Source organism: Puma concolor, chromosome D1 (genome assembly GCF_028749965.1).
Source record: "Puma concolor isolate L17-30 chromosome D1, mPumCon1.1.hap2, whole genome shotgun sequence".
Classification (NCBI taxonomy): Eukaryota; Metazoa; Chordata; class Mammalia; order Carnivora; family Felidae; genus Puma; species Puma concolor.
The window spans coordinates 56,752,991-56,773,973 of NC_141676.1; the positions used below are offsets into that span (position 1 = coordinate 56,752,991).

The 20,983-nt window shown below is 46.7% G+C and overlaps 1 protein-coding gene across 2 annotated transcripts in view; it reads right to left on the reverse strand.

The window, feature by feature from the left end:
* The window catches only part of CLPB (ClpB family mitochondrial disaggregase), a 143,099-nt gene that overhangs the window by 18,512 nt on the left and 103,604 nt on the right, over positions 1-20,983 (reverse strand). For both annotated transcript variants that reach the window (XM_086678222.1, XM_086678223.1), the window contains 2 exons: positions 19,498-19,595; positions 6,351-6,465 (listed from right to left, as the gene is read on the reverse strand). In XM_086678222.1, the coding sequence (XP_086534348.1) occupies positions 6,351-6,465; positions 19,498-19,595 (213 nt within the window). The remainder of the gene's footprint in view (positions 1-6,350; positions 6,466-19,497; positions 19,596-20,983) is intronic.

The window sequence follows — 20,983 nt, forward strand, 5'->3', positions numbered from 1 at the left end:
ATGGTAGGAGTTATAGGACCTAGTTTGGAGTCCTGGCTCTGCCACTTACTAGCTGACTGAATCTGAATAAAACACTTATTCCTGTAGAGCCTTACTTCTTCATCTGTAAAATGGGAGTAGTCAGACACATGCTAAGCCAGCCCCACATGTAGATGAAATGAGTCTAGGGTTATGAAGGCACTCCGTAAGAGAGGATAATCAGAAAAGTACAAATAACGGTAGTCAAAGCAGCTGCCGCCAGCTTTGGTATTTTATAGATATCTTTTTCATCCTTATGCTAGTCCTGAGAAGTAGGTATTGTCTCCATTTAAGAGGAGACTAGGGCTCAGTAAGGGGCAGCGTAAGGGGTTTCATCCACCTGTGCCCTTGCTTCCTGGAGGAGGGTGTTCCCTGCTCAGACTGTGTAATCTGTGGGAGCAGATGCTAGGAGTTCCATTTCCTGAGGGACCCTTGGGACAAGCCCAAAGGTGGTATAACATTGCTGACTACATGAATTAATTCTTGGTCATTCTGAAATCACAAGGAGGAAAAAAGAGATGCTTCAACTTCCATTTTACAAACGAGAAGAGTAAGGCCTGACCCAAGAGTTTGTTAGTGCTCCAAATGGTTACTACTACCCTTGGGGGAATAAGGCTTCCTCTCTCTTCATAACCCCTCTCCAGGGAGCCTTTTCCATTTGTGCAGCAAACAAGCTCTGAGCCAGGTGCTGGGATACCTAAAAAGACACCTAAAGTAAGGTCTGTTCCTTTCAGGTGAATGCTGCTCTGCCAACTGTGGGCTCCAAATGGAATGGGAACACTGGGAGAAGTGTGGGAAGAGCTATTTGCATCTGGGCGAGAATGATGAGAGGGGACTGCCAGGCAGTAGGGGTATGATGGAACATTCCAGACAGAAAGAACCATCGTGTGCCAAACTAAAACAACAGGAGACAGCTGCCTCTGTCCGGCTCAAGGTTCTGGGGCAGTCTGGGTGGGCTGACTCCTCCTTCCTGATCAGTTCTAGTGATCTAGTGTGGGAGGTTTTTTTAGCCTAACCTGGAACACGTTTGTCCCATGCTTGTGGCATCTCCTATGGGAACGAGTCCTTAAGAGGGACTCCTGTGGTTGAGTCACCTGCACATCTATTAGCAATCTCCTGTCTATACCTTATAGGTTCAAGGAGCACAGCAAGTGCTCAAGAAGTACTTGCTGGATGAGTGGATACTGATTGGAGCCTCAGGCTGAGAGGGTGATGAGAGTACAGTTCTCTCCTTTTTTTTTTTTTTTTTTTAATTTTTAATGCTTATTTTTATTTTTGAGAGAGAGAGAACAAGAGAGAAACACAGTGCGAGCAGGGGAGGGGCAGAGAGAGAGGGAGACACAGAATCTGAAGCAGGCTCCAGGCTCCAAGCTGTCAGCACAGAGCTCGACACAGGGCTTGAACTCACAAACTGCAAGATCATGACCTGAGACGAAGGTGGACACCTGACCGACTGAGCCAACCAGGTGCCTGAGAACAGTTCTTTTCTTAGTCTCTAAGGATTAGTGTTTCTGAAAGCAAACAATTGCTACTGAGTGGTTAACACATAAAAAATGCAAAGACTGGCTTTTGCGAAACCCCCCAACCCCTGCTCGTGGGTGTACTGGGGTAGGAATCACTAGAAGGATCACCCTTCCAGAAAGAGGACGGGTTGAGAATCTGTGTTGAGGAGAGGCTAAGTGTGAAGATGGGCTCAGGCTTAATTCACTTGAGTTCAGCAATCTTTTATACACCTGTGTGCCCAACCTTGGGGAAAAAGCTGAAGAAGAGGTAGTTCCTGACCTTTGGAGGGAGACATCAAATAGATGCCCTTTGTTAAGTGCAGTGATAAAAGATGTCCATGGGAAGCCCCAAGAATGGGTCCTCTGTCCAGGTGGAGGGCTAAGGAAGGCTTCCTGGAGATAGCCTGGGTCTTGAGTATCTCAGCAGACCAGGGTGGTCCAGAAAACGAGAACATGTGAAGTGGTATGACGTGAAGGTGGGACTGCAAGCAGTTTTCTAAATTAATCATTGCCACACCATGACTCAGGGATGGCCTGATTATATTTCTCAGCTCAGAAACAGGACCCCAAGAGGGGTCCAGAAAGGTATAGGGTGGGCTTGGGTGATTACATTTTTGGATTGTCAAAAAGAGAAGTGAAGCACGAGATAGTCCACCGTGTGCCACGTAGCCAATGGTGAGATTCTGAATTCGGGCCAGATCCCAGCATGGTAGAGCATTTAAGCTGGCAGAGGTCTCCTGAGGGAGAGTCAAGTGGGAACAGAGCAATGGGTGTTGAGGATGAGCCCCTGGTCAGAGGGAGCTGCAGGGAAGCTTCCAGGTGTGCAGGCTGACCCAGAACAGAGCTGGGGAATGGCCTATCCACCCAAGGGGCCAAAGGTCAAGTCGTATGTGTGTTGTTATTAACTATCAATATACTCATGTTCCTAGTATGCTTGTGAGCTACTAGAAGGTAGGCTTACAGCTTCTCTTCTCTCCTCAGAGCATGAGACAGACATGGTGCCCAACCAAACTAATTCAACAAACTGCACTACACATCCACTTCAAAGCTGTGCCAGGAACTGCGAAAACAAAAACGACTGAGGCATGATCTCTGCTCTCAGGAGTCTACAGTCTATTACTTTTGAACTGAGTTAGGCTAAGTAAAAACCAGCCAGAATGTGGGAGATAGGCAGGGCTGGGCTAGGTTGGGGAAAGGGCCAGAAGAAAAGGAATTCCAAGCAGAGAGGGCAACATCAACAAATGCAGAAAGCAGAAGCAGCTGGTGTATGTGATGCAGAGCTGGGTTGGGGAGGCATGGTAGAGGAAGGTGGGGCAGCTGCAGGGGTGGGCCTTGTATACTGGTCAGGGCAGCAAGAGCCACTCAAAGATTTTAAACAGGGAAGTTTTTACATTTTACAAAGCTCACTCCAGCTGGGTAGGAGAAGTGGTTATAGGGGAAGGAAAGGAGGCAGGGCGACCAGGGAGGAGGTCACCATATGGTTCAAATGGGAGATCCTGAGGTCCTGAGCAAGGACAGTGGTATTGGGAATGGAGGGGAGAGGGTAAGTTTTGAGACCTGTTTAAGAGGCAAATGCTAGAACCTGATATTTGATGGGCTGTTAGGGGTGAGGGAGAGGGAGGAGGGGCAAGGAATAATCTAAGTTTTTATTTTAGGAGATAAGTGAATAGTGGTGCCTTTACTGAGACAGGAGCACAGGATGTGGACAAGTTGGAGGAAGCAGTGGAGTCTAGTCCTGAATGTGCTGAATAGACAGCTCGTTGCTTTTCTGAGAACGGTGGGATGTAGAGTCTCTGAGATCCCAGGAGGTCTGCTCAACAGGGTAGGCATCCTCCCCCTCCCATGACCAACAGTAGCTCTGGGTTCTGTAAGGAGAGCCTCACTTTCAATGCCAAGGCTCTGGCTTGTGGTATGTAGGCTGGCCTTGCTTTGGCTCCAGTGACCCTAGAAGACCAGAGAGGCCATGGGGCCTAAGCTATGGGGTTGGTGCTTTATCTCCTCCATTTGTAAGGCGGTAACTGTGCGCCAGCCTTGCTAGAAGCCCTGCAGCTGGGGATCACACTGATAAATTCACTGTATTACTTTGCACAAATCAATATCCCAGCACTTACCAGGGGTTGATGTGACCGAAATTGGTTTCAGCCAATTCGTGTGGGTAATAAATGGCCATTTATCAAATCAATTCATTCTGCGGCACTTCTCTGGCTGCCCATCCTCATGGTACCCCTGGGGTGCCAGGCTCCACCCAGCCAGTCCCTAGCATATATCTGACGCTAGCCTAGAGGATCCAGAGAGGCCTGGCCTACCCCTCTGGATGTGCGTCTGTCTCCTATACTTGCTTCAGTCTGGAGATCTTGAAGCACTGGCTGCTGCTTGCCTGCCACAAATTCTGGCCCAGAGAGTACCTCATGCTTCACCTGGGTTGGTAGGTGAACATTATCAGATCTTTATCAGTGTGATGACCAGCCACAGGCTTCTCAGCTAGGCGGGCATACAGTTATCACCATACAAATGGAGGAGATACACAAGCCCACAGCTCAGGCCCCAATACCTGTCTGTCTTTTTAAGGGCCACTGAAGCCACAGCAGGGTCAACCTACATAACACAGGACAAGGTGTAGGATCCTCCCAATCCAAGGCAAAGTCTGGGTAACAGAATGGAGTTTTGGGTAGAGGGAAGCTCTCAGGGCAGGCATTCTGACAGCCCTTCGGAAATGGGCAACTGAATCATTTACTCCGGCTATGGGCCAACAACAAGGAGAGACAAAGTGGGTGGTGCATCAGAGGTTGGTGTAGGATCAGAGGAAGAGGCCAGCCTGGGGCTGAGACTAAGGATCAGTCTCGGCTTGAAGGAAACAACTGTGGGCCTAATTTAAAGAACATAGTGCCCCACTCTAGCTGGTAAACACCTTGACGACAGGGACTGGAAAGAGCATGTACTTTATAGTCAGTCAGTCCTGGCTTTGGCTCCCCAGTTCACAGATGAGAAAGCTGATGCTCAAACAAGCCACGTGTTTAGCTGGAGTTGCACAGCTAAAGAGTGTAGACCTGCTATTTTAGCCCACGTTGGTCTAAATCTCTCCTTCCCATGTCCTCCTCTCCCCTCCCTCCAACTTCTTGGAGCATCACATCTTATGGGGCTTGAGAAGCTGGGGAGAAGCAAGAGGTCAGAGAGGAGGAGACAGCCTGCTGGGAAAGGGCTGTGTAAGGAGCAGAGGGAAAACACTATGATGGCAGCTGCAGTGCCGGCCCAGGTGGACAGGAGACTGCTTTCTTAGCTCTCTGTGCAGGTAATGCCTTTTCCATGGGCAACTCCTCTCTTCAACCCTCAGGAACTCCCAGGGCTTCCCCTCCCTCCACCTCAGCCACAGCCTTGGCAAAGAAGTAAGGTATCGCCACCTGTAAGGTGGTGGCTGAGAGTGGATGTCTGTATCCAGATCCTAAAGGGCAGCCTGGTGTGGCTTGGGCCTGAGTAGTGGGGCCTGTGTGTTCAAAAAGCTTTCCTTGGCTCCTGTGTATGCCTCTAGGCAGCCTCCTGACTTCTAGCTGGTGAGGCAGTTCTGGTCCGTGGGCTCCTTTTATCCGCTGATGAGGGACTCATGACTGCCATATGAGTCCCACTGGTGTGTGAGGATGATGGAGACCAGGCTGGGCTGTGTTGCAGGGGTGGCTGCCTTCATTTTTCAATTACTCCTCTAATTGGTATCCTAGGGCTGATATGCTGCTCCAGAATGTCCCAGAGGGGCACCACAATACAGCCTGATGTCTTCTTTTATCACTAAGCCTTTATCAGGTGCTGTCTTTGGTAGTTGCTGGATCACATCTGGTGGGGCCAGATGCTTGGAGGGAAGGGGTAAGCAACATGAATAGAATGTCCTGACACCATAGCGCAGAGGTTTTTAAACATGAGCTGAGCATCAGAATTGCCTACCCAGCTTGTTAAAAGATTGCTGGGCCCCACCCCAGAGTTTCTGATTCCATAGGTTTGGGGTGAGGTCTGAGATCTGCAATTCTAACAAGGTCCTAGAGGATATTGATGCTACTGGTCCAGAGACCATGCTTTGAGAACCACTGCCTGCTTGTTTAAGCCAGGCATGGGTTACTCTGCTCTTGCCTCATCTGTCTGAGGACAGCTTCAGAGAGTCATGCATCTGAGTCAGAGAAGAGAAGTGAGACCACTATCTTGAGCAGAACCCTAGTTTTATAATTCTCTCTAGTGGGGTCTGCATGGTCAGAAGGGCCATCAGAGTAGGAGTTATACCAGAGAGCATTCCGGCTCCCAGTATGGGACCTAAGAGCTTCTAGGGTCAAGAAGAAAGCGCTTAAGGCTTGTTCAGGGTATTTCTCCTAAAACTGAACCAGATGCTGACAAAAAACACTGAAAAGTGGCAGAGTCCCAGGCTGGGAGACAAAAGCCAGAAGTTCTAGTTCTGACTCAGCTGCCACATTACAAGTGATGGACAAGCTCCTACTCCTCTCTGGGTCTTAGTCTGCCTACCTGAAAAGTTAGGGGTGGGGACAGTGGACCAGATCAAGGTTTGAGTCAGAGTATAGCAAAGCAGCCTTGAGCAATTATTATGAGTGCTCTGTATCTCCACTTCCTCATCTGTAAAATGGGGATTTACCCTAACCGGGTTGCTGTAAGGACTAAATGACAACATACATGAAGAGCTTATCACAATGCCTGGCACACAGAAAGTACACAACAAATGTTAAGTTGTAATGTTAGTCACTTCTGCCTGGTATGGTGACAGCAGGATGCACACCTCACTGAAGCAGACCATGAGCTCCCCAGCCCTTTTCTGGCACCGGCTGGCATCTTGATACTCACCAGCACCCACTGTGGCGATGGCATTCTCCTGGCCAATGATGTGTTCTTTCAGCCGTTGCTCCAGGGGAAAGCGGCGCCGCTCCTCGGCCTCACGCTTCCGCTGCTTCTCCTGGTACTGTGGGGAGAGAGGGCAGGTGGCTCAGGAGCACAGGGCCCAACAGGATCCCAGTTTCATTCTACCCTGTAACTCAGGGGTAAAAAACACAGTTCTGGGTCTCCAGGGGTCCTAATGCACACTCTGGCTCCTGGTCATTGGAGGCTGGCCCAGTCCTTCCCACTGTCCCCTTGTCCTAGTCCTCACCTCATTCTCCTTACTTCAGTTGGCCACTGCTCAGGAGTCCTGGCTCATCTTGCTAGTAAAATAAGTACTGCTAGTAAAGTAATCCCTTGACTCTGGAGTCTGACAGAAGACCTGAGTTTGAATCCTAGCTTTATCACTTATAAGATGTGCTTATCATCTGGAGCAAGTTACTCCCCCTCAGTTTTCACATCTGTAAATTGGGGATTAAATATGATGATATACATAATGTGCCTAACATCATGGCTGGCATTCAGTTTTAAGTGCTTAATAAAAATAGGTTATTTCCCTTTCCACTTACCCTCTTCTGGGTAAACCTTCTGGTTTTACTTTTTTTTTAATGTTTGTTTTTGAGTGAGAGTGTGAGTGGGGGAGGGGCAGAGAGAGAGAGGGAGACCAAGAATCCCAAGCAGGCTCCGTGCTGTCAGCACAGAGCCCGAAGCAGGGCTCAAAGCCATGAACCATGAGATCATGACCTGAATCAAAATCAAGAGTCAGACGCTTAACTGACTGAGCCACCCAGGTGCCCTGTTTTTCATTTTTTTAAAAGTAAGCTCTACATCCAATGTGGGGCTTGAACTCATGACCCGGAGATCAATGGTCACATGCTCCACTGACTGAGGCAGCCAGGTACCCCAAAAACCTTTTGGTTTTTATTTATTTTAAATTTTTTTTTTCAACGTTTATTTATTTTTGGGACAGAGAGAGACAGAGCATGTACGGGGGAGGGGCAGAGAGAGAGGGAGACACAGAATCGGAAACAGGCTCCAGGCTCTGAGCCATCAGCCCAGAGCCCCTTTTGGTTTTTATTTAAAAAAAAATTTTTTTTAACGTTTATTTATTTTTGAGACAGAGAGAGACAGAGCATGAATGGGGAGGGTCAGAGAGAGAGGGAGACACAGAATCCGAAGCAGGCTCCAGGCTCTGAGCCGTCAGCCCAGAGCCCGACACGGGGCTCGAACTCACGGACCATGAGATCGTGACCTGAGCTGAAGTCGGACGCTTAACCGACTGAGCCACCCAGGCGCCCCCCTTTTGGTTTTTAAACCAGAGCTATGAACACCCTCCACTTCCATGATACTGCATTTCAATTAAACACAATTATTCACTAATTGCTGTCTGTTTTGTCCTGTGCATGCCATGATGGAAAAGGCAGGGTGGAGAGGAGGACTAGAACCCAGAGGGTTCTAGTCACTGCTGAGTGTCTGGCATGTGTCTGGCCCTGGGCTTGGTCCACTTCAGGGAAGGCAGAAGGAGGAAGCCTGAATATGATCACACTGCAGGGAAGAGAGGAGAGCCAGGCCTTGTTCTCAGGGAGCTCTAAGTTGGGAGGAAGGTGAGGCAGGGCCTGTGCACAAATATTTCTCAGGCAGTACTGATCATTTTCCTCCAAAGCATGTGTGCGTATTTCTAGCCTATACCCATCTCTAAAAAACAAACAAACAAAAACCTCCCACTATTGAAAACAAATTTGTTGCATGTTTGTGACTCTGTCCTCTAAATCTATTTATGAGCCGCCTGAGGGCAAGCACTGTCTTTTACTCCCTGCATGAGTCCTGACACAGTGGAGGCAGCTGGTGAATGTTTGCAAAAGTGAATTTGATGATAGATAAGAGGAAAGAATTGACAGCCAAACAGGGTGGCACAGGAGTCCAGAGAAGGAAGGATATACAAAGCCCAGAACATTCTGGGGAGGCTTCTGGGTGACTGGAGGCTTGAAGCTGGAGTACTGGGCCAGGCAGCAAATTGAGGGCTATCTGGGGGCCAGGCAGGGAGGGTGAGTGTGCAGGTGGGATGATAAAGTGCGCATGGAGCAGGGTGGATGGTGGAAGGGAGCAGGTCTTGGACTGGGACAGAGAGACATGGATCTTCAGGAGGCTCCTTTCCCCTAAGACCCTGTAACACTGACAGCTTTCTAGAAAGAAAGCTGCCAAGGAAAGGCCCTGTCACAAAAGTTGTGGCTACAGATTGCTCTTGCAGGCAGAGTGGATGAAAAATACCTGCTGCTTGGGCAGTGTTTTCCTGTTACAGTAGTGACCTTGACAGAAGTTAAAAAAAATAAATAGCAAACAATCCAATTTTGGCTGTTGCTATCAGTCTGTAACTGAAAGCTCCCATCAGTCCTGGGTTTCATATGGAGCAATAATTCGGCGCCAATCCCAGTGGAGCGACGCTTGCCGGTTGGAATCCAGAGTGTCACTGTGCAGCTCCCTCAGGCGCCACATACATCACCTGGCTCTGACGACTCCACCATATATCTGCCTCCTCCTCCTCCCTGCCCACCCAGCCCCTCTCAGCACTTAGGTCCACTGGGCTGGAAGGCTCTGATGGTGACATGTACACATACTGCCTGGTGCTGCATTGGCTAGTGGCCTTGCTGGCTTGTAGTCAGGCAGGCCACAAAAGCAGCTTGAGGCAATGGAAGCTGACTGCCAGGGTTTGTTGAGTCTGCTTCCCTTCCTTCTCCTAGTGATGGGTCTCAGAGTATTCCTGCCTCTGAGCCCTTGCTCACACTGCTCCCTCACCACAAAAGTCTTCTGCATTCCCACCTACAAGTGCCCTGGTGATCTCAACCTAAATACCACATTGTCTAAGGACCCTATCGTAAGGCTTCATGCCTGCCCCTGGGACCTCCAGAGCACTTATTTAACTGCCTGTTTGTCTCTCCTTACTCAACCATGAGGTCCTTGGTGACAAAAACCATGTCTTATTCATCTCAACAGCTCCATCACATAGCAAGGGCCTGGCTCAAAGAAGGAGTCAATACATGTTGCCAACTGAATGAGGTTACTACTGGTTGTGGAGCAGGGGCTGAGTGCCGGGAACCATACAAAGGCACTGCCCTCTAAAAACAGTGCCTTTAATTGTTACAGTTGTCCCCACCTGAAGTTTGTCTCCTCTTCTGGCTCATAGTGGGGCAAGCTGTGTGGCAGAAATAAGCAGCTCTGTTCCATGAAGACCTGAATTCAAACTTCACCTCATCCACTTACTAGCTAGCTGACCTTGGGAAGTTCATTCAACTCCTGGAATTTTCATTTCCTCATCTCTAATATGGAGACGGTGACTCACATCCACCTTCCAGGATCCTGGTGGGATGCTGGGGAGAATCAGGTGAGATAACATACACAAAGAACTCGGCAGAGTCTCTGGCACATAGCAAATGTATAGCAGAAGTGGTAGTGTGAGAGACTTAAGCAGAGAACACAGTAGCTGGCCCTTGGAAGGCCTTTGATAAATGTTATTTCTCTCCTTCACTGCATTTTGATAACTATTTAACCCGGTGCTTTCTTGGAGGTGGGATGGGGACACAGGAACCCTTTTAACTAATTTAACCTGTATGGGCTCCACAGATGAAGAGTTGCTCTGGCTCAAGCAGAAGCTAGGAGCCTAGTCCACTTAGATGCCCCACTACCCCAGAAATGGCTCTTGAGGCTCCCTCCTTAGGAAGCCTAGGTCTGTAGGGTACAGTCTCAACACCAGCGAGGTTCTGGGGATACCTCCAACTGCACAAGGCAGCTCATCTCTGCCTGCCAGTTTTCCTTATGTGTTAGAAATTCAGCCTCTAGGTGCTCTCCATGCATTGGTGTGTGGGGCCTCACAGAACATATCTTTTTCATTTGTCACGGGCAACATGACTTTTCTTGCCACTCTGTTGGTTTGGGTAGGACCCTGTGGTCTTTCTAAGTCTTCTCCAGGGAAACATTTCTACTCCTATAACTCTTCTCTGATGTCATGAGTTTAGTATTCCTGTTATTTTCTTGGGCAAGGGTAAAGGGTCCCTGGCTTTTATGGGGGTGAGTATAGGGAAAAGGTTATACTGTGATCTGGCTGGTTTCTCAGGAGCTTTCTAGATGGTCCCGGGAAAGATCCAACCTGTGGCCTAAATCAGGACACATCCTGATTCTCCCCCAGCCTGGAGTTCTCAATATCTATTCAGAAAAACTTCTGAAAATGGATCGGACTTTTTGATAAAAATATATAGGATGCTGGGATTAAACCAGGTTAAAGTTTACTGCTTCATGCTCTTTTCCTAATGCTTAGCACAGAGTTTGTATTTTTTTAAAAATGTGTTGAATGAAAGAGTGGCCTTTTTTTTTTGAAGATTTTATTTTATTTTTTAAGTAATCTCTACATCCAACATGGGGCTTAAACTCACAACCCTGAGATCACGTATCATACTCACCAACAGAGCTCGCCAGGCACCCCTGAATGAATGGCTTTTTGAGGCATCAGCTATGAGCCCAGGCTTGTGAAAGAACATAGGAAAGGAAAATATTTGGTCTGGATATATTCTCTTTGGGGAAGGAGAGAAAGATGGGAGAAGGCACTTGGTAAGGGCTCCATAAATGTAGGCTACTACTGTTTCCGGCTTTTTGAGGAGATGGAGAGGAAGCCTATAGGGACTGAGGTCGAGGCCCTGCTTTGACACAGTTCCACTAGAGGAGAAGATAGGGCAGGTGACCCAGCCTGCAGAAGGAGAGGACACTGGGCTGAGAGCACTAGGAAGAAACCACCCACAAGAGCAGAAGTGGGGGAGTGATCATCTTCTTAATAAAAGCCACATGCAATTAGCTTCAGAAGTCCTCACCTGGAGCCGGCAGCAACCAGCTCCCCATGCTGCATCTTGGCGGATAATCGTGGCCACTGGTTTCTATCATTCTTGATTTAATATGGCACCCCTCCTGGCTGTGAGTGCATTTACAGGAAAGGGCTGGGAGGCTGGGGTGAAGCCTAGCTGCACGCACTCAGCAGTGGGTAGCTGGGATGAGTGGTTCTTTGGGGGAGGGTTACAGGGAGAAGGGGTATGTCAGGCAACCCTATTATTATTATTCCCTCAAGGAATAGGTCTGACAATGAAAGTGGCAATGTGTTCACTGAAAGGGCAGCTGAGGTGAAGGTGGGAGTGGTGAGTAGACAGAATGAGACCCTGGGCAAGCATGCAATAGGTATGGAGGAGGGAACAGAAGAAAGGCCAAACTACCATTTACCTCTCATGGGAGGTCAGGGTCACAGAGCCCACTTAGGCTGCTCTCAGATATACTCAGATATGCCCCATGTTCCTGACGCTGACCCCAATTCGCATCTCAGGGCTTCTCCCATGCTCTGAAGCTGCAATGACAGAGAGGACTTGGTAAGAAAGTCACCAAAAGGACAGGGGGCAACAGATGAGACTAGGGTCAGGGGATGATGGAAAGAACGCTGAGTGGGGGAATGATGGTAAGAGGAGCCCAGGAGGTCCAACAAAGAGGCCTGGAGGATGAGAGAGGCACCCAAGGGACTTGAAAATCTCTTGAACTAGCTCATAAAGTATACATCCCTGTAGAGAAAGTTAGGGCACATAGCAGGTGTCACTTCCATTACACTCAGTGACCATTATGTCAGCATCCTGGATTCCATTGTCTTCTCTTCCAGCCCATCCTCCTTGCTGCCAGAGTGAGGTTTCAATATGTAAATCAGATCATGTCACTGTGCAAATAGCTGGGTTGATTCAAAGACTGGTGAGAGAAGGTTAAGAGGACTGGCTCAAGTGAGAAGATGAGTTGTGTTCTTAGTGCATCATATCAGGAGGCACAGGATGTTGATTATTTTATAACTGGTGATGTTGACTTTGATCACTGGGTTAAGGTGGTCTGTGCCCTGTTTTTCCACTACCGTTTTCCCCTTTGTAATTAATAAGTATCCTGTGGGGTGAGGATCCTATGTAAATAATCCTGTTACTCCTCAAACTCTCACTCACTAGTGTTAGCATCAATTGCTGAGTCTCATCTGACTGGAAACCAGCTGTTCTAATCCTCCCAGCCATAAGAAGTTCAGTGTATCTCTTCCTCCTCTGCACAGAGATGAAGTACATTAAAGCATGGGTCCACCGGTAGCAAGTAATAGAGATAGAATGCTAACCTTTGCAGTCTGGCTCTAGAGCTTGCACTTTACACCCTGGAGATAAGAAAAGACCTGTTTCGGGGCGCCTGGGTGGCGCAGTCGGTTGGTTAAGCGTCCGACTTCAGCCAGGTCACGATCTCGCGGTCCGTGGGTTCGAGCCCCGCGTCGGGCTCTGGGCTGATGGCTCAGAGCCTGGAGACTGTTTCCGATTCTGTGTCTCCCTCTCTCTCTGCCCCTCCCCCGTTCATGCTCTGTCTCTCTCTGTCCCAAAAATAAATAAACGTTGAAAAAAAATTTAAAAAAAAAAAGAAAAGACCTGTTTCCTGCCCCAGTCTATTTAGGGAGATGAGACTTAAAACACTAATCTCCTATTCCTACTTTTAGCATGGGGCTACCTAATGATTTTATTGAAATAAACACCAGAAGGTGTTCTTGCCAGAAATGTGTAATCTAAATGTAATCATAAGGAAACATCAGACAAACCCAAACTGAAGGACATTTTACAAAATACCCAGCTTGAACCCATTAAATGTCAAGGTCATGAAAGACAAGGAAAGACTGAGGAACCATTCTAGATTAACGGAGACTACTAAAGAGATATGAAACTAAATCCAATTTGGGATCCAGAATTTTCTTTTCTTGTAAAGATAGTCATTGGGACAAACTGGTGAAGTGTGAATAACATTGACAGATTAGTTAATATCAATGTTAATGCCTTGCTTTTGAGGACCGTACTGAGGTAAGAAAATGTCCTTTTAGGAAATACAAGTATTTAGGGATAAAGGGGCATCACGTGTGTAACTTACCCTAAAACAGTTCAGAAAGAATTACCTCTCTCTCTCTCTATATATATATAATAAAGCAAATGTGATAAAATGTTAACAATTGGTAATGTGGGTGAAGAATTTACAGAATTCATCGCACTATTTTTGAAATTATGTAAAAATAAAATTAAAATAAATCAGGGTAATGCTTACCCCTGGGGGATAGGCAGTGACTGGAAGTATAAGGTAGGTTTCTGAGTGTCTATAATGGTCTGTTTCTTGATCAGCTGTGTTTAGCTTGTGAAAATACAGAGAGCTATATAATTAAGATATATGCACCTTATACAAGTATATTTCAATAAAAACTTATTTAAAAGTTAAAAACAAAGAAAAGAGAAAGCAAAAGCTTGTCCTCATAAAGCACATAGCTCCGTGTCTGGCCCACTGTAAAGCTGCAATGAAGGTCAGATGGTGCTGTCATCCCTGTAAGGCCAAGCACAGGGCCAGGCATGGGGCACATTGGCACCTGAAATGAGATGCAGCAGGGAGCAGGCTGGGCAAAGTGGGGAAAGGGTATCACTTCACCCTATGACAGGAGCAAGATAACCCTCCTACTCTCCTGTGTATCTCACCCCTTGTCTCCAAGAGGGCTTTCCTCAGCACCCAGGTTTACAGCCCAGAATGCGGGCCCAGGGGAGCACTGCATCCCCAGCTATCCCTGAAGCAAATGAAAAAATATGGATACAGGAAATGTGCTTGTGATTCTGTCACTGGGATATGCAAATAAAATATATATGATAGGCCTATCTGCCTAATATTCCTGCCAATTCATTCTCTGGGTGTGATTAAAATGAGCAATAAATTCCTCGTGAGTCTCGGCGGAACGAGGATCCGGGAGTGGAGATGCGGGCTGGCACCAGCACGTCCCCCTCAGCTGAATATTCATCATGGACTAGCTCCCCATATTTTTGTTTTATCTGCCATCGTGTGCACAGAGATATATTTCTACCTCTCTCCTTCGTCTCTTAGTTAAAACATGAAAATGGTCTAAGCTTTAAGTATTAAACTCTCCATGTAACGAAATCCTTCAAAGTGAGATCACAACTACCTTCTCTACGAAGCCTGCCCTGCTCATTCTGCCTGAAGGTGATCCATGCTTCCTTGGAGCCCCCACAAACTCTCTGTGGACCCCTCCTAACATACAAATCAGTCTGTAGGTATCAGAACCAAGGGTGCCTGCCTCTCTCCCATCCTCCATTTCCAGATGGCCAGCTCAGAGGACAGGGGCTGGGGTTCATCCACCTCTGAATCTTCTTAGGGGGCCCAAGGAAGCTTCTGCACAGAGAAAGCAGAGAAACTGAGCAAACCGGCAGCAAGGAGAAAATCATGTAGGCTACTAAAGGTGACAGAGATTCTTTGGGGTGCATGGGTGGCTTAGTTGGTTAAGCATCTGACTCTTGATTTTGGCTCAGGTCATGATCTCATGGTCCAAGCCCATGCTGTCAGCACAGAGCCTGCTTGGGATTCTCTCCTCTCTCTCTGCTCCTCCTCTGCTCACTCTCTCTCTCTCTCTCAAAATAAAGAAATAAACTTAAAAAAAAAAAAGTGACAGAGATTCTTAGATACGTGAAACATTTTAAAAGGCAGAATGAAATTAAAAATTAGGCTTATGGATAACTTGAAAATGGGAAAATTTTCAAGAAATCATATTAAACAGGGCACCTGGCTGGCACAGTCAGAGGAGCATGTGACTCCTGATCTCAGGGTTGTGAGTTCAAGCCCTATGCTGGGGTATGGAGATTACTAAAAAGAAATAATAATAATAATTAAACTTAAAAAAAAGAAATAATATTAAGTGAAAAAAAAAAGCAAATTCCAAATATGGGACTAGGATCATAACTCAAACACCTTCAGGGCCAGGTAGGAAATATAAATGTCTGTTAGGCTAGCACAAAATATAATAGCGAGCTGGGAGGAATCCACACCCCCAACCCTTACGGGGTCACATTTTTAATAAATTCTTGGATTGTTAAAATAAAACATGGCTGCAAGTCTAAGACCCCTGTATGTACCGTAGGCTATCAACCAGGTTAAAAAAAAAAGGCCATCTATATACATATATATAGGTAAGGTTCAGAAAAGGCAAATATAGTATCATGAAAGTAAATCCTCTGATTCATACCCCAATAGTTACTTTTAACAACTTGATTTTCTGTTAAGGATCTGCTTTCTTTCTTTCAGCTTCAGTTTTCCCATCTATAAAACAGGGGTAATAAGAGCTGCTTCAAGGATTTGTTAGAGGGTTATAAAAAATGCAGAGAAAGCACCTGGCATAGTACCTAGATGCACTTGATAAAAGATGCACTTAATAATACCTACTATTATTATAAATAATTAAAAATATTAATAGTGATCACATATCGATAGTAGGGCTAAAATGTTCATTGAAATTCAGCTCAGTTGCCCTGTTCTCCAGTGAGACTGCCTTGATCTCCCCAGGTAGGATTCGAAGCCACCTCTGGATTCCCACAGTCCCTGGGCTTCCCTGGTTCACTTTCATGGTTCACTTGCCTGTCTCTTCATCAGATGGTAAGCTCTTTGAGTGTTTCACCCACCTGTCTTCTTCTTACCTAGCCCAGAGCTTGGCACACAGACATTCATAAACATGTACTAAATTATTTAATTCTCTTCAATTTACTTTCCAAATATTCTATAATGACACATATGACTTTTATACTTACACATTTTCCATAACGAACACATATTTGACTACAGAGTAGACAAGGCTGGGCTGGGAAGCAGGAGGATGCTGGGTGTATAGAAGGAGAGTAAGATAAGATCGGAGTGGCAGTCACCCATGTCTAGACAAAGAGCCAGGAGATGAGGTCTCAGGCTGGAGCCTCAGCACCCTCCAGGCCTGAGTCATTAGGTTATAGACGTAAGGCCTGAACTCAGAGAGGATCAGCTACTGCTTACTTACTGGCAAAGTGGGACAGAACCAGGTCTATAGCAGTGTTCTTCCCATGAAGCTCTGCCTCATGATTTTGAAGAGGTAGTGTTTTTTTGCAGCTTAGAGGAAAAAAAAAAATCAGAGAAGAATGGGTAACAAAGTAGATGCTGAGCAACTGAAAGACAATGCTAATACCCAAGGAGAACTGAGGGGTGACAGGACTGTACAGCAATCAAGGAGAGATGCTCAGTGGACAGTTGGGACATTTCAGACCAGATGAAAACATAAAGTACAGAGAGGTGACAACAGAGAAATAGTCTTCCATGGAGAGGTTACAGAACCCCAAGCAGTCTCTACGTGGTTTTCCAGCCTCTAAAGGCAGCCCCGTGCACTGTGTGACAGCTCTGTTAGGGAGCTCCTCCCGATAGCTGCCACCGAGCCTGGCTCTGTCCCAGCTCTGCCACTGAATGAATCTCCCCCCCCACCCCCCTTTCACTCACAGCTATTCCTGTGTCTATATGTGGTCTCTCCTTCCTGGGCCTGATGTCCCCACTGCCTTTGGCTTTTTCTCTGGCATAGTTCCTCTTTCCCCTTAGCTGCCCTACTCTGCACAGATTCTAAGAGCTCCATGTCTACTCAGAAGGTAGTGTCTGCGATTGCCCTCTGTGGTCCAGAAGGGTCTGACTGGAACAGAGGAACACAACCACCATTTATTTACTCAGGACACTAGCCTTGTACTAACATGGCCAACATCAAGCCACTTCTTAAGCAGCCGAATTTTGTTAAGGATCCCACAGCAGATCTAACCCCTCCACCTATGCTGGCACTAAGAGACTTGCCCTATGTCAGACCACCTGACACACCATGGGTTCTCTTGGCCAAGTCTAGGGCATGGTCTCATGGGACAGCTATTGCACCTGAGGGATGACGGGAGTGCAGTCCAAGGTTATGTGAAACACGTTTAGGGATATCTTTAAGGCACCTGGGCAAACTGACTCTACCTCTAGGGATATTCCTAGGGATGGAAAATCTGAACAGAGAGGAGGGAATTACTTGCTCTCTAGGAATTTTCACTCTTGCTGGTCCCAAGCACCCCTCAGGATGTGCTGTGAAAGCCCATCTCCCTTCCTACCTCCTCTCCTCTGGAGGAAACTACTGCAGGGTAGTTACTAAGGCTCCCAGGGAAACAAACTATATGGTTAATTCTGGCTGCCAGACATTTCCAGTCTCCCTCTTGTAGGCACATGGTAGGATTACTCTCCTTGGTGCCTTGTGATTAGGTGGGAACAGGGATTAGTTCTGTCCAGTGAGCTGTGAGTGGAAGGGTCTACTTCCAGACTGGGCATTTAACTGCATATGCAAGACCCTCCAGAGCATTCTTCTCCCTCTGGCAAGCAACCTGCCAACATCCCAGAGGGTGGCTGCAATGCCAGTCTGGTCTCTGCAGGCCTTTGATGAACAGAGCCCCCCACTGTTGACCCATGATGGATAGGCTGCATGAGGCCAAAAATAAATGTTTATTGCTTTATACCACTGAAATTCTGGGTTATTACAACATAATCTGGTTTATCCTGACATGTAGACAATTGTATACAGAATAGAACCTTAGAAACCATTCTGTCCAATGTCTTCATTTCACAGAGGTAAATTGAGCTTCAGTGAAAGCAAGTGCTAGCCCAACATCACCCAGTTAGTGAGTGGTAGAGCTGGGATCACAACCCGTATCTTCTCTGTTTCAGTCCAATGACCTAAGTGCTCTTACTCAAGACACAGAGAATATCTGCCACTAGGTGGGACCTGTCACACTGAATCATCTCAAGGTACATCAGCCAATATGCCAATAGGGACTCCATGATCCTGGACAGAACACAAGAATGAGAGTCAGCAACCAAGTCTTCCAGTTCCAGTCCTACCACGGAACCTATCACCTGACCTTGTATTCAAGTCTATTAGCTTAGGTTTGACACTAACTCACTCTGGGACCAAAGTCATGTCACATCCCTCAGCTCTAGTTTCCCCAGGAGTAAAACGAGTCCATTGATTTAGGCTTCAGAGATTTAAAACGTGTGTTCACAGCAGAGCCTCCCCTGAGGCTGCTCAGGAGAGAAGGGCTAGGCCAGTTGGGTGCAACTCTGGTCCACTTCTCCTCAACCACAACATCTTAATTTCCTCTGACTTAATTGTTTAGGCTTTGGTAAAATTTCTTACCACCGGACTTGACAATTTCTGAGGTCCCTGACAGCTCTGAGATTTGTGATTCTAATGCCTGGACTCTGCCAAGTAGTTCCTGACTGATAGCTCAGTGGCTGGGAAGAGCAGAAAGCTGCCTGTATTTAGGGAGCTCAAAAGTTTGGTTGAGAAGATCAAATTAAGATGGAGATTTTTTTGGCTCAGACTATACCAGGCTCTCTGGACTGTGGGTGGAGGGGAAGGGTCAGGGAATGGTTCTGAAAGGAGGGATGATGGGAAAGGATTACTTGCTGAGGTTATAGAATACATAACGACTGAAGAAACAGTACTTGGGCTAAAGATTTTGTCTAACTATCCCGGTCCTATGAAAAGGAGCTAGAAGGTCTATTAGCTCAAAAACTGAATTTGAAGATTAGTCCTCAGAACCCAGAAGTGGCCCAGGCCTCTGTCTGGTCATGATAAGGGTAGCTTCCTATTCTTATTAAGACTGGGGACTAGATTTATGTATGTGTTTATATACACATTATGTGTATGTATATATAGATACATACGTGTGTGTGTGTGTGTGTGTGTGTGTGTGTGTGTGTGTGTGTGTATTTTTTTTTTTTAGAGAGAGAGTGCAAGTGAGCAAGAGGCAAGAGAGAGAGAATCACAGGAGGGACAGAGGGAGAGAAGGTGAGAGAGAGAGAGAAGGGGGGCTCACCCAAAGAGAGAGAGAGATGTGGGGCTCACCCAAAGCGGGGCTTGTGTTTTACCCAAAGCAGGGCTCGGGCTCACCTGGAGTAGAGCTCAAGCTCACCCAAAGCAGGGCACGAGCTCACCCGAAGCGGGGCTCAAGCTAACCCTATGTGGGACTCGAGCTCGTGAACTATGAGATCATGATCTGAGTCAAAGTCAGATGCTTAACAACTGAGCCACCCGGGCTCCCCCTGGATTTGTATTAAAACAGACAATAATCACCTAAGGAGAAGTGGCCTTTGGTGTGGAGCCAGACATCATTTAATGAGTAAACGATTAAATGCAGCATGGAGTACCCATAGGCCTTCTCCTTTCTCCGAAATTTACCTTTGCCTCCGAAGTCCTTAGAAGCTTCATCACCTCCCCTTCTCGGGCATAATCCAAAGGTGTGTGTCCCATTTCATTCCTCTGAAGGGGGTTGGCTCCTGGCAGGAAGAAGAAAAGTAGTTAAAGACTCTATGAGTGATCATTGGGGCCTCAGCCTTCCCTCAAAGGTGACTTGGGCCCTGATTTCAAAGTAAGGAATTTCCATGGAAATAGAGAGCAACAAAACCCTAAGAGATTGTAGAATGGTGTGACAAACATCAAGCTGCTCTGACAGGAGAGTTCTTAATTCTGACACAGAGGTCAGGGTACTGGCGTTCCTACATGCACATGCACATATGTGCAGAAACATACTACCCACACTACTACCACTACCCACACATACATGTGTTATGTATGCACAGGTGTGCTCTATACACACACACACAGAAAACACACACAGCTGAATATGCTAAAAAATACACCAAAGACATAAATATATCCTAATGCCAATGCATTAGTCATTAACAAACTCATCTGCATACAGATGAATATTCATTAATAAAACCATATAATAGGGTTCCTTTCTAAAGCACAGACTTTCTGAAAAAAGGTGAAACAGCCCCCTTCTTTCTGTTCTCCACTCCTCTCTCTTCTTTAATGTCTTTTACCTCTGGTATTTCTTGCTTACTAGAGTTAGCTGAGTCCTCTGGAAGGGAGTGGGCATTACCAGGAACCTGGCTATGCTAGTCCCAAGGTTTGATGCCCTTACCAATTCCAACTGTTGGTGACTATGTGCATGTGGGCAGGCATTTCTTTCTGTATCAGTTCCTGTGCTTGGAGGACAGAAAACCTGAAGTATGATAAAAAGAAGGGGCTTGCTGGGGTCCATGCATCTACCTTGTTTCTCTTTTAAGTTCTGGCAGCTCACAAGCCTGTATAAAGTGTCTACTTGGTGCAAAGCCTTGCAGATATGGAAGAAAGGCTCCTCTGACCCCCACATTATTAGAATCTCCTTCTCAAAGCCCAGGTCTGAACCCTCACTCTCCACTTCAAAAACTGTCCATTCCATTCAATTTGTTAAACTTTGAATGTGTGGGGCTTGAGACACAAAAGAATCAGATCTGGCCTGGCCCCAAAGGCACTTCTCTCGAAGCAGGGAGACCGAAACCTAAGAGAGCTGTGCCTTGGACACAGCAGATACTCAAGAACTATGTGTTAAATGGAATATTCCTCGATCTTCTTTCTTGCTAAGGAAGTGTTGTTGGGAAGTAAAGAAGGGTTAAGACATAGTCCCTGCCAGAAGGATCTAATGGGTTGGTTGGAAACACTAAATATGCAGGCCAATGCACATCAGCATGGGGCCTGGCTCAAGGCGTGTGTCCCGCTGCTGTTTACTGATGGACTATAAAAACTCAGCATTTCTTCTTTTTTCTTTTTAAATTTTTTAACATTTATTTATTTTTGAGAGAGAGTGAGAGTTGGGGAGGGGCATCAAGAGGGGGAGACA